We start from the raw sequence: 12898 nt of genomic DNA, 5'->3' as shown, positions 1-12898 counted from the left end.
TTATAGTTTCTTCCGGTGTCTTCCGACGGAAGGGACAGATAGGTTTGAGGAGACCGTAACCCCTATTCGGGTATGTGTGGTCTTCCACCACTCTAGACCCTCTACGCCAGATAATGGCAGGATGATCTTCTCTTTCCCCTTGAGCACAGCCCCCAAGACAGAGTGGGATTCAGAGTCGGTGGCTGCTACCATACAAGATCAAGCAGTTGAGCTATCGCATCATCTGCAGGATCTCCGGATCACATATGTTCTTACTCATCTATGGCCTTTGGCCAGGATGGAGCTTGGTGGATCAGCACACCGAGACCAGGGAGGGGAGATTGTGACCTCCAGCCTGGAGGTACTGCTTTTTGTGTTCATGCATACCTCTCTCGCAGGACCTCTCCCCCCTTCTTACAGATACCTCCATTGTGATCGATGGAGCACGGAGCATGCATACTCTCGCGCTCGAGCAGAGTGGCAGTACATGGAGGGCACGATCCACACCCACTTGGCACAACTACGCACTAGGACAGATTGTGACTATTCCCCGTCTAAGCCCGCGCCCAAGACTCTTCGAGTGGAGGGCAGTTCCAGTAGTTCCGCCTCACACAGAGATTGACATGAGGATTGTCTCATGGAACATTCAAAGCTTAGGGGGGCCTCAGTGCTTTCAGAGACGAGGCGTCCTTAGAGGAGAGTTGCATCGAGCTATGGTAGGGGGATCTATCGACATTCTTTTCCTTCAGAAGCACCATCTTACTGAGGGGCGTACCCGCCGCTGTGGGAAGATTCTACTAGGCAGGAGTCATACTTTTTGGTTTCCATCCTTCGGCCCTTCAGGGACGCAGGGAGGGGTGTGTCTCTCTGTCAGCGAGAAGCTTCTACCGTCTATGACAGGATCAGGAGTCATAGCTCCAAGACGTGCTCAATGGGTTACCATTTTAATTGGAGAGGATAGCGTTGGCTTCCTCAACATTTATGCCCCAGATGCGGCTGCAGGTAGAGCTATCTTTAGAGCACCGTCCGACAGGCCCTTCCCCGGGCTGATTTTTGGTGCATGGGCGGTGACTTCAACATGATAGAGGTAGCAGAGGACAGACTTGGAGGTGGCACGACCACTATCTCAGGGGTGGAGTACTCTGCATGGGAGGAGATGATATTGATTCTTAGGGGACACGAACCTTCGCATCTTCCACAGTTTGGGTGCAGCCCTAGGAGTCTTAGCTTTACTCGATTGGATAGGAGCACTGGCCCCAACCTCTCTCGGCTGGACAAGTTTTATGTTGACGAGTGGGCTTGCAGCCGTAGAGGCATGGTTGGTATTTTGGCAGGCACTACATTTTCAGATCATGCCCAAGTTATTCTATCCCTAGAGGATCCATGGAGGCATGACAGACATGCGAGCTCCAAGATTCCAGACAGCCTCATTCAGGACCCCGAGATTTGTAGCCGGGATTGTGCAAATATGGGCGGGTCTAGACTTTTCCTCAGGATCTGCAGCGTGCACTTTGGATGAGGGCCTTGGGGAGGTCTGTATTTTCTTACAGGAGGCAGCCCAGAGGAGATTGGAGGGATTTCAGGAGCAGGAGGAGTCTGAGGAGGAGCTTAGCCTCTTTTCAACGTCTTCAAGAGCGTTCCCCGAACAGCCCGTGGATTGAGAGTCAGATTGCAGCTGCCCGCACGGAGATTCGGTCCATTGAGGAGAGGAGGGTGGAGTATAGATACCATGCCAAGGCCTTCAAGGGACGGCCTACAAGATTTTGGCCAAGGCCATCAGCAGGCGTCTTCAGCCTTCCCTCCCAGACTTAATCCATGACACTCAGACTGGTTTTGTTCAGGATCGGAGTATTCTGGACAGCATCTTTACCTTTTGGGACGCGACAGCTTCGGCCAAGATGCGACAGCAGGACCTCATTGTGCTACTCCTTGACTTTGAGAAAGCTTATGGATAGGGTGGATTGGAGCTTTCTGGAGGGCACTATGAGCCAGATGGGATTCCCCATGGAGTGGATCCGCGGAGTCTCAGGACTTTATTCTGCATCTCATAGCCAAGTTCTCATTCAGGGAGCCCGAGGCGACAGATTCCCCCTTTCCCACTCTGTTCGACAAGGCTGTCCTCTTGCACTGTACCTCTTTCTATGTGTCGCCGAGGCCATGAGCAGTTTTCTCTTCGCCTAGGAGATCGGACTTCAGGGATTGCACCTTCCCCTCCGCACGCAGGAGGAGCTACTGGACTCAGAGTTTGTAGACGACACAGCAACCTACCTTGTTGGAGATGTTGGGAATCTCCAGAGATTCGCGGAGGCGATAGAGATTTTCTGCCGTGCATCAAGAGCACAGATCAACTAGCACAAGTCGTGTGGTTTTTGGGTAGGCTTAGCACCCACCCCGTCTTGGCGACCAGTTGAGGCTTTCTAGTGGATCTCGACGAGGCACTCCTGTCCGATACCTCGGCTGCCAGGTTGGCATTGATATCTCTCCCGAGCAGCAACTTGCTCCGCTTCTTTTGAGTATTCGAAAGAAGCTTCTATATTGGAGCTTGGCGAGGCTATCCCTTGCAGGCAGAGTGGTGGTGGCGAACTAGGTACTGCTTGCCACCATGTGGTACATCACCTCGTGCTGGGCTTTTTCTCGGGCTTGTATTGGCCAGGTACAGCGTTTGATCCGGAACTTCTTGTGGGCCAGAAGTAATGGGAGGCCAGCCAAGGCCAAGGTGGCATGGAGAGTGATCATTCAGCCACATAGCAGAGGGGGGCTAGGTCTCATTGATCCAGCTATACAGAGCCGTGCCCTATTGGGCAAGTTGATTGTCAGAGGACTCCAACCCGGTGGTGAGCCTTGGAAGGATTTCCTCTTGGCCCGGATTTCAGCCCGCACTCTAAGCCTTGGAGGCCCGTGGCCGTAGAGCACTAGATGGATCTTCACAGAGATGCGAGCCCGTGGTTTTAGTCCTGCCTTTGAGGACAGATTCATAGCCAGTCTACTTCGTGCTTGGGATCATCTCAGGCCAACCCTCAGACAGATTGTTCCAGTGGCCTCAGAGGAGCAGCTTTGGCAGCCTTTGATCTGGAACCCCCTGATCCGTTTACCCAGTGGCCACATGCTAGGGGCCCGACCGCACATATCCTCGGGCACCTTGAGCATGGGACCAGCCAGGTCTCTTGAACATTGGGTTGCACATAGGCAGTTACCACAGGAGGAGCAAGAGAGAAGCTTGACAGGGATCCGGGGTAGAGACAGGCTCAGCATCGACATTGACTCAGCCATTGCTCCGGAGTGGCTGACTCCTATTCCAAACCCGACCCCCCCAATATGTTCACCAGACACGATATTCTCGTGGCGGTCTATGGATCAGATGAGGACAGTTGTCTGCTCGCTTTGTCTATTGGATTACATGGCAGATTAGAGAGATCAAAGCACCCCTTGGAGGATTTCAGAGGTTGCACCTTGCAGAGGATGAGGGTGATTGGTTTTCGGGCACGTGTATGGCACATAGATCCAGCACCGGCCAAGGTGGCCAGGGAGAGATTTTGGCGGTTATAGATTTGGGAGTGCCGATCTTTCACGCGGTCGCAATGGGAGTCGGGACCCTGGAGAGTGGACGTGGCATGATCCCCAAGATCGGGTGGAGACTCTGGATGCCCCTTTCTTTGCATATACAGCAAGGCTGACCCGCAGGATCCAGATGTCAGAGATAGATTGCACACCGGCAACAGCAACACACTGGCAGTCTCAGGGCCTATCACCAGAGTCACACGGGGACGGGGGACGGGGACGGGGACGGGGAAGTGCCGTCCCGGGGACGGGGTCGGGAACGGCAAAAAAAAACCTCTTTTTTAAAAGCAATTTAGGAGTTGTATGCATGACATACATATAGAGACACACTTTGAACAAAATTTTACACCGAATAGACAAAAAAACAAGAGTCATTTTGAGCAAAATGCGCTAATAAAACATCGATGGCACACTGATTATGTGATTGATAGTCTGATAGATACAAAGAGATAAGTACATGCCTCATGGGCAGTGAGGGTTACAAAAAAGAGTGGGTACAAAATAGGGATACTAGATAGATCACAATAGATCATGGCCATTGGCAGTGGGCACAAAAAAGGTGAGATGGCTCAAGGCTCAAGAGTCAAGCCTCAAGCTCCTGAAGTGCTAGCCTGACGGGAGGCTTGGAAGTCGAAGTCATCGATGCCATTTGACGCCTCCTCCTCCCCCTCAGGCTGTGGCTCCTCCTCTACCTCCTCAAGATGCTCCTGAGCTGCAGGATCCTGCTGTGCCATCTCCCATTCGGTGAAGGGATCCGCCTTCCCTGTTGCTGTCGCACATAGCATGCGCAAGTTAGCGCTCACAAAAACCAAATCACTTGCCCTTTGCACTTCAAGGCGGTTCCTCTTCTTAGAGGCAATGTGACTGTAAACGCTCCAAAGTTGCTCCAAGCAACTAGAGCTCACAGCCTGGCTAAGGATGCGAATAGCCAAGCGCTGCAACTCCGGCCCATCTGATCCGTAATCCTCCCACCAAAGAGGAGACCCAATCTTGAGGCGGTCAAGCTGTGCATCTAAACATCCAAAAGATCCCTGCCGCGTCCTGTACTGAGATAGCTGGTCTCTGATCTTCCGCCTGATGGTAGGGTCGGGCTCTAAGCGCTCCAAAATGATCCGCCATCCCCTGCTTACTTCCTTGTCGGCCTCTTGCTTTCTGCCCTGGAACTCTGGATCAACCACAAAGGCAGCCGCATGAAGAGGGGAGTAGTAGGAGTTCCACCTGGACTCACATAATGAGTGGATCTCCTCAAACTCGGCCCTGTCTGGCACAAGCTGCTGGAGTGACTCGATCATGCGATCCATGGCCTCATAGACCTTGCCGATACATGGTTCACGGCCGTCAATGACTCGTAGAAGGTGAACAATAGGCTTGACCAAGGCATCAAGTGTCTTCACCTTCTCCCACCAAGCGGCATCATCGGCGCGATCTCGGCATGTTCTCCCTGTTGCCGATTTTGACTGCGGCATGGCTGAAAATTCATCACTAAGGAAAAGCCCTCTTAGGGCTCCGCCACATGTAGACAAGCGGCCTAGCATGAGGAAGTTGTATGCAAACCTTGTCTCAGAATACTTGAGGAGGGAAAGAGTGCTCCTTTTAGAGAACTCATGTCGCAGCCTTTGGTGGTTGAGGACAAAGGATACAAGCTGGTTAGCCTCCTCAATGGTGGATGCAATCCATGGCAAGGCACCTATGTCTTTGAGGAGGTTGTTGAGACAATGGGCCATGCAAAAAGAAACTGTGATGGATGGATACATTGACTCAATAATGCTCCCGGCTGCCCTATTTGACGCCTCTCCATCCGCCACCATGCCGACCACAAGCTCCGGCCCAATGACCTCGATCGTGGACGCCCATTCCGCGGCAAGCACATCCACGGCCTTCCCAGTGCCACTCGCATCATGTGACTCGATGAAGTACACTTTGCCCCTTGAGTAGGCCACCACTCCATGGATGGAGCGCTTGCGCGTGTCACTCCATCCGTCTACAATGAGAGAGACTCCGTTAGTCTCCCATGTTGCCTTTGTATCCGCCGCCGCCTGCTCAACGGCCAACTTCTCCCTATCAAGCAAAGTGGTGCGAATCTTTTCCGATGAAGGTGGCACATAAGAGGGGCCATATTCCCCGATCTTTGTGGCCATCTCACGGAAGTAAGGAGACCTATTTCAAGTAAGGAAAACCATGTAAATGCTTTGAAGCATGAGACATTAAAAAAAAAAAGAGTGAAGAGAATTGAGTCTCGACTCTCACCGTGCCGCTTGAAACGCAATGTGGTCGTGGTAGAAGAACCTAGCCACCGACCTATCCACCTCATCCTTCAATTTTGGGTTCCAATTCTCGTTAAGAGTGGATTGACGGCGGATGGGAATGGAGGCACCCGATGTGGATGGAGTGGACTTGAATGGTTGAGAGCTTGAAGCAAGATTTGGGTTCCTCTCCACCTCCATTCGCGTCGGTTGCTCTCGTGCTCTCACCACATCATGAGGATCAACGGCAACATGTCGCCCTCTCTTTGCCGCCTCGGCCACCTCATAAACCTTGAGCTTCTCAAGAAGCTCCGCTCGCTTCTCAGGAGTAACACGTGCGCAAAATTGCACTTGATGACCGGCCTCGTGCAAAAAGTGAGCTCGCACTTTGTTGGCGCCGCCACTTCTCTTGTAGGAACAAAGCTTGCAATTCCATGCCCTTGAACCACCGCCCACTCCACGACTAGCGTAGTGGACCTCATCCCACCATGACCATGTGTGCACCGCCGGCCTCCTTCGTGAAGAGCCCGCAACGGAAGATGTGGCGGCGGCGCCTTCACCTTGAGATGCCATGAATGATGAATAGTGTGAGAGAGAGGGAAGAAGGGTGCAAGAGAGAGAGAGAGAGAGAGAGAGAGAGATGGCTTGGAAGTTGGAGAGAGAGAGAGAGAGATGGCTTGGAGAGAGAGAGAGAGAGAGAGAGAGAGAGAGAGAGAGAGAGAGAGAGAGAGATGGCTTGGAAGTTGGAACTTGGCACAACTTGGCACAACTTGGAGAGAGATGGATTTGGAAGCTTGAGCAATGAGGCTTGAGAAACGAGTGTGGGTGCAATAGAGACTGTGCCTTTTTTTATAGCTGGAATTCCGCCCGTTTCCGCCCGTTTTTCTGCCCGTTTCTGGCCGTTGGAGACGTCCCCTCACCGCGTCCCCTGCCCGTCCCCCGTTTCGGGAACGCGTCCCCGGGACGCCTGCAGGCGTCCCCGTGTTGCACGGCGTCCCCCGCACGTCCCACGCGTCCCCGGCCGTCCCCGTCTCCGCGTCCCCGCGTCCCGCGTCCCTACGGCCCGTCCCCGCGTCCCCGTGTGACTCTGCCTATCACAGCGCTTCCTTTCAAATTTCTGGAGGCGGCTTTGGGACAGCTTTCGGCCAAGGAAGATCACTCTCTTCCTCTGGTTGACGGCACACAGGAATCTGGCAGTGGGTACTTGGCTGGCAGTCGAGGGGCGGCCAGCAGCTTGCCCAAGGTGTGGCCACCCTCAGGAGTCTCAGCGACATTGCCTTTGGGATTGCCCGAAGGCTCAGCAAATTTGGCAGCGGATTCTCCGCATCCTTGCTATGGACAGGGCATCGACCCGGATTATCACTTGGGGTACTGTGGCTTGGGCCACTAAGGCTAGAGTGGTCAGGACTTACGAGGAGAATGGGGGAGGCCATGCCCTTCAGGTCTCCCACCATCGTATTGTAGTAGTACCAGTCATAGCTCCACCTGCAAGTGTTTGGCATCCAGGCTCATGCCAGTGCTGGGAGATTTGTAGTAGCATAGCAGCCTAGCACATCTGGCGTGCTAGATGTAGCGAGGCCATCAAGGGTACCCACACTCCGTCGGCTGAGACCATTAGGAGCATATGGCTCGACATCATTCACACCCTCCGCGGTCAGTGGGGGAAGCTGCAGGGAGGTTCTGCCCGCATGCAGAAGCGGCAGGAAGCCTTGTTGAGACTTTGGAGGCTTGGCCCTTTCCTCACTAATAGAGGCATGTGGTTGTTTCCCCCCCCCTTCTCCCCCCCCCTTCCCCCTTTATGAGATAGCCTTCTCCTCATAGAACCTCTTGCTCTCTTCATTATATATATATATATTGGACTGGAATCGATCATTATTCTACTCGTATACTGGTTACTTGGACATGCTCTAGTTTGGGTGGCAACAATGCCCGATAGCATAAGGAGCAGGATTTGTATTTGGGTGGCAACGATGCCAGATGACCCATTGATGGCAATGATGCCAGAACGAGATTTGTATTTAGGTGGCAACGATGCCAAATAACCCATTGACGGCAACGATGCCAAAACGAGATTTGTATATGGGAGGCAACAATGCCGTATGACCCATTGGACGAAAACGATGCCAAATATCTTGGATTTCACAGTCGGGCAGTCATTGCAACTAGATGGCCCAAATTACTGTATCGGATTTCATAGTCGGGCAGTCATTGCAACCAGATGGCCCAAATTACTGTATTGGATTTCATAGTCGGGCAGTAATTGCGACCAGATGGCCCAGATGACTATATTAGATTTCACAGTTAGGCGGTCATTGCTACCAGATGGTCCAGAGATTTCATAGTCGAGCGGTCAATGCAACCAGATGGCCCACATGACTATTGATGAACTCTCGAGCGGTCCTAGTGGCCAGATGGCCTTGAGCGATAGTCTGAGCGGTTTCCCTCAAGAGCTAGATAGCTCAGCATGGTCTCCGACGAAACCAGACAAGACAATCCATGAACAAGAGGATCATTACTTGTGTACTGCATAGTGATGTACGTTTGAATTTCTTTGACTTTGTGCGTTGTTTTTGATGTGTGGACAATGCTTAGATTTATGGCATGTGATAGTCCACTGGGCTCCAGACTACCTTGCCAGTACCTCGATACCCAGTAGATGCGAATGATGCATACTTCTTTGTTGATTAGCTTCTGTCTAGTTTTTGCAGGAGGTAAGTATGCATTTATTTTATCTAACACATGTGATAGGCCATGAAGAAGTACCATCGAGAACAAAGCCATTGGTCAAGGATAAGGCATAGAGATGTTTCCAGATGAGCAAATGACACCACAAATATGGGAAAAGACCAAATGCACAAGTTCACCCGACATAGCTAGTACTGGGAACATATGGATATATATGCAACAAATGGATGTATCGGGAACACATGGATATGTATGCAACAAATGGATGTCCTAGGAACATATGGATATAGATGCAACAAATGGATGTATTGGGAACATATGGATATATATGCAAAAAATGGATGTACTAGGAACATATGGATATACTTGGAACATTTGCAATCCGCAGTTGAGGACAACTGCGATATAAGAGGGAGGAAATTAACTAATTGGCCCTCCGAGATCTATTTCACATGATGGAACCCTTGCCCGGACATTGGACAGATGGAAGAAGGCATGGGAACAAGGACCATAAGGTTTGTTCAAGAAAAAGCACCGATCTTGGTCAAAAAGCAAGAAAAAGTAAAAATTCAAACTGAGTTGACCTCGTGCCAGGGATATCATTGGCAAGAGGAGACTGAGCCGGATCAAAAATCTACAAGGCGCTTTCTCAAAAAGCAGCTCTAAGGCCAAAAAGTAAGGCCTTAAAGTCAGAAAAGCAAAGCACAAGAACTTTGTCAAAAGTTGAGTAATATTTTATTAATAAAAGTAAAAAGAACAAAAGCAAAGGCAAAAAGGGAAGAGAAAAAGCAAGGCAAACTTTTTAGCAAAAAGCAAGGCTTCGCCAAGGTATAAAAAGGCTTGAACCACTCCCTTCTCTTCATCGTTGAGGATTGGAGCTAACTATCGCCATCTTCGTGGACAAGATTTTGGAAGTGTGCGAGAAGATCGTCTTCATCATCATCAACACACACCATCATCACCGACACTACCGGATCACACCTCTAGAGCTAGCCATTGTGTGCTGTCTTGTTTCACTCGGCGGAGCTGGCTGCGTTGCCCAGCTCCGCCGGCCGCCACCACCCCCTCCTCTGTGCAGCTTTGCTCCACCTAGCACCGCCCAATAGCACTGCTCTCAGCCACCAGCACTCCTCAAGTTTTTTTCATCTTTCCGGTAGAAGACCTCCTAATATGTTCAGAAAATCCACCATCTAGGATTTATTGCTATTTTGGTGTGTGCTTTCGTGAGGAGCTTCTTGAGGATCTTCCTACAGATTGGGTATTGAGTTTTCTTGGACTTGGAACCTGTATTTGGACTTGGACTTGAACTTGCACTTGGATCTGGACTTGGACTTGGATCCTAGACTTGGACTTGGATCTGGATATTGGATCTAGTACTAGCCCAATGAGAGATTCTTGTGGGTCATCCCTGTGGTGTCCTCGGCATCAGAGATCTTGTGCCTCGACTTCGACTCCTTGGGTTTCTACACCGACATATTTGTTTGATTTTGTATTCATTGGTTGTATTGATCTTGGCCAGCGTGCCCGAGGATTGTTCCTGAATAAATTCCTGAAGAGGGGCGGGGTGTGGTGTACTGTGCAAGATTCCTATTCGCTTCTCTCTCTCCTCTCTCTCTATATCTTTATCTCTTGGACACGTGGTAGAATCCATCATGGCACGCCCCACTGGGCTTACATTAGTGCACCAAAAAAAATAATTGCCCACGCATCTACAAGTCACAAGAGGAGTGCCCAAGACTGAAGTGGTGCTTGACTCTTGGGAGAGTGTTCCCAAAGAGTCATGTTTGTCAAGAGAGTGGTTGATTAATGGAAACCGCCCCCGAGTATGATGTAATTGATGTTGGAGAAAACCCCTTGCTTGCTCAAGCTTCAGCCCTGTTTCTGCCTAAACTTGAGCTGATTTGAAATCCAAAATTAGGGCCCTTGCTCAAGCCTCAGTTTTGTTTTTTTATCTAAACTTGAGTTGACTTTGAAACCCTAAATCAGTTCCCGTGCTTGCTCAAGCTTCATCCATGTTTCAACCCTAAACTTGATTTGAAACCCTAAATCAGACCTCTTGCTTGCTCTAGCTTCAACCCTTTTTCAGCTCTGAACTCGAGCTGATTTGAAACACAAAAAGCATGCCCCTTGCTTCCTTCATCAGCATATCTGCGAGACTTCGTGCAAATCACCAATACAAGCAATATAAGCTGAAGGAGTGATGCTCCTGCACGACGGATTTATTGTAAACTCTTGTGAAATGAACAAGTTTCCCTCAAGAGGGTGGGGTCTCCCATTTGTCCCCAAGTGTGAGCCTCTTTTGTCTCTTTGTATGTTACTTATTTTGTTATTGATTATTGTTAGTCTTTGATGCATCGTAATTAGTTAAGCATGTCAAAAACCGCTTTTTAGCATGGGTACTTTCTCATCTCAAGCCCCAGCCCCATGCATATTCTCTCTTGGCATAAATCCCAATCTTTTATTTAGATTGTTTAAGTTAGTTATTATCAAGGTGTTATCTAAGAAAATATATTGAGGGTAGTTGATTTAATAATTTAATATAGTAAATGCCCTAGAGAGGTTAACCGCTCCCACCATCTGGAATCTACCTGCCTGAGCAAGGGATGGTGACAAACTCCTTTAGAAACTTTTAAATGGGATTTGATTAATGAAATAATTTTTCAAACAAGCCCTTGAACTGCGTGAGGAGTTGTTACCTCTCTTAATGGCTTATTCGATTAATCACGTGCATAAAAACTTAAGTTTATCCCAAGATATAGCAGAATCTGCATGTAAGAGCGATGGGATAGTGACAGTTCTCTATAGGAACCCTTAAAGGGACTCAATCAATGAACCATTTTTCGGAATGGATAACCATTCCCACATTCTGCCTACTTGAGTGAGTGATGGTGAAAAATCCTCACAAAACTCTTACAAAGGGATTAATTTTGATTAATAGCTAGACCAGAAAGATTATCTAGCAGCCTAACAATGCAGTGTTAAGAGAACAAGATCAACCTTTTTGCACATTACAATTGACTTACCAAATCTGGCCTTGAATGAAACAAAAACTCCAGAACTTTTGTCCCGATGGCACCATTAGGTGGAAGCTCAAATGCTGTGAAGGCTAAAGTGGAAAGTAAAACCTATACAAAATTGAGAACTAAAACATTTAGAGCAGACAAGCATTAGACACTACATGCACATAGAATAACAAGCATGCAGGCAGCTAGAAAGAAACCGTAAACATCGCAAATAGCAGTGCCATCTCTTTTAAGGATTTTGTTATTTCTTGGTCATTAAGCACTTCACTTGTGCCACAATATTCCTTGACATCTGTTGGTTAAGAACATTAATCAAAAAGCAGGATCAAAAATCAAACCTGTGCCAGGCCCATCCCAAAAGCAAATTTTGCAAGTGCTCTCAATCGCGCCAATGACAACTCCAGACCCATCTCAAACAGCTGAAAATGCAAAAAATATATCCGAATCAAGTTAGAAATTAAAAGAGGAAAAAAGTGCCCACCGCTCCCTCTCTCCACTCTAAGGTGGTTGGATGAAACCCGTATCTAGCCAATTGCAATCTGCATGGCATGGGACATGCGAACACTAAAGTAGCCTGGCTGCTAGATGAATCCATCCTCAATGAGCCTAAGGAAGTGATCTCTATAGAAGTGCATCTTCGGTGGGAGCTCCAAAGGTGTGATCCATATGCAATGGGTGAAGAAGCTGAGGATATCTAACCAGATAACTCCTAGGGGTCCTCATGAGAGAGCTGAGAAAAGGGGAGTCCAAACTATATTATAGGGGTGGGAGGCAGTCCATGTGGAGCCCATATCCTGAGAACCAAGTGGAAATCCGGCATACCATACTCCAATGTGTCCCTCAAGTGCTAGTTGTCTCGAGGACTTCAAGGCAAGCCTCGAATACCTCTAGGGATCCATGTGACGAACGCGATGGAGGTATGTGATTGTCTCCAAGAGTGCATCCACTACCATCGTGGCTACAGCAAACTCTGACTAGATAATTTAGTGTGGGACTGATGGTTTGTTGCCGATCATATGCAAGAACATGATGAGGTGGGCCCGGGCCTCTCAACTGCCAATCTTCATCCGATAAATCTTTCCCCTAGAAGGCTGCTCTATACATCAAGGCTAGTACCCTTCGTCCTTGGCTCCTAGAAACATGCCTGGAAGCACTGCCGCTCAAGTAAGCTCAAGGCTACATATCCCCGCGTCACTCTGCCTCACCACTCATCCTATGTCTACCTTGGTGTCACTTTTAGTGGCCCACACTTCACCATGGTACCCGTAGCACATGCCACAGGGATCTAGTGGTGGGGGCAAAGGTGGCTGATGGGGGATACAATAGAGGGAGCGTGCATAGGAGTGCCATGTGTCCGGGCAAGTGATAGGTGTGCGGGGACGATGTTCTCGGAGTTTCCTCCACGCATCT

At 49.4% G+C, this 12898-nt stretch overlaps 2 protein-coding genes across 8 annotated transcripts in view; both read right to left on the bottom strand.

Moving 5' to 3' along the window:
* The window catches only part of KEA3 (K+ efflux antiporter 3), a 91693-nt gene that overhangs the window by 54372 nt on the left and 24423 nt on the right, over window positions 1-12898 (bottom strand). For all 7 annotated transcript variants that reach the window (XR_015267831.1, XR_015267827.1, XR_015267829.1 and 4 more), the window contains 2 exons: window positions 11827-11907; window positions 11489-11590 (listed from right to left, as the gene is read on the bottom strand). Coding sequence is in view for 2 of the 7 variants with exons in the window: in XM_086811998.1 (XP_086668124.1) it covers window positions 11489-11590; window positions 11827-11907 (183 nt within the window). In the remaining 5 variants the exon portion in view is untranslated. The remainder of the gene's footprint in view (window positions 1-11488; window positions 11591-11826; window positions 11908-12898) is intronic.
* LOC147628837 (uncharacterized) lies at window positions 3954-6430 on the bottom strand. The gene is made up of 2 exons (XM_086811996.1): window positions 5785-6430; window positions 3954-5694 (listed from the first exon to the last, which is right to left on the bottom strand). The coding sequence occupies exons 1-2, from the start codon at window positions 6351-6353 to the stop codon at window positions 4128-4130; spliced, it is 2136 nt and encodes a 711-aa protein (XP_086668122.1). The 5' UTR covers window positions 6354-6430; the 3' UTR covers window positions 3954-4127.

Source organism: Cibotium barometz, chromosome 18, assembly GCF_041138505.1.
Source record: "Cibotium barometz isolate CiBa-2024 chromosome 18, ASM4113850v1, whole genome shotgun sequence".
In the NCBI taxonomy this organism is placed as follows: Eukaryota; Viridiplantae; Streptophyta; class Polypodiopsida; order Cyatheales; family Cibotiaceae; genus Cibotium; species Cibotium barometz.
The sequence above is the reverse complement of the archived record's forward strand: the minus strand, read 5'-3'. Positions and strand labels throughout refer to the sequence as shown.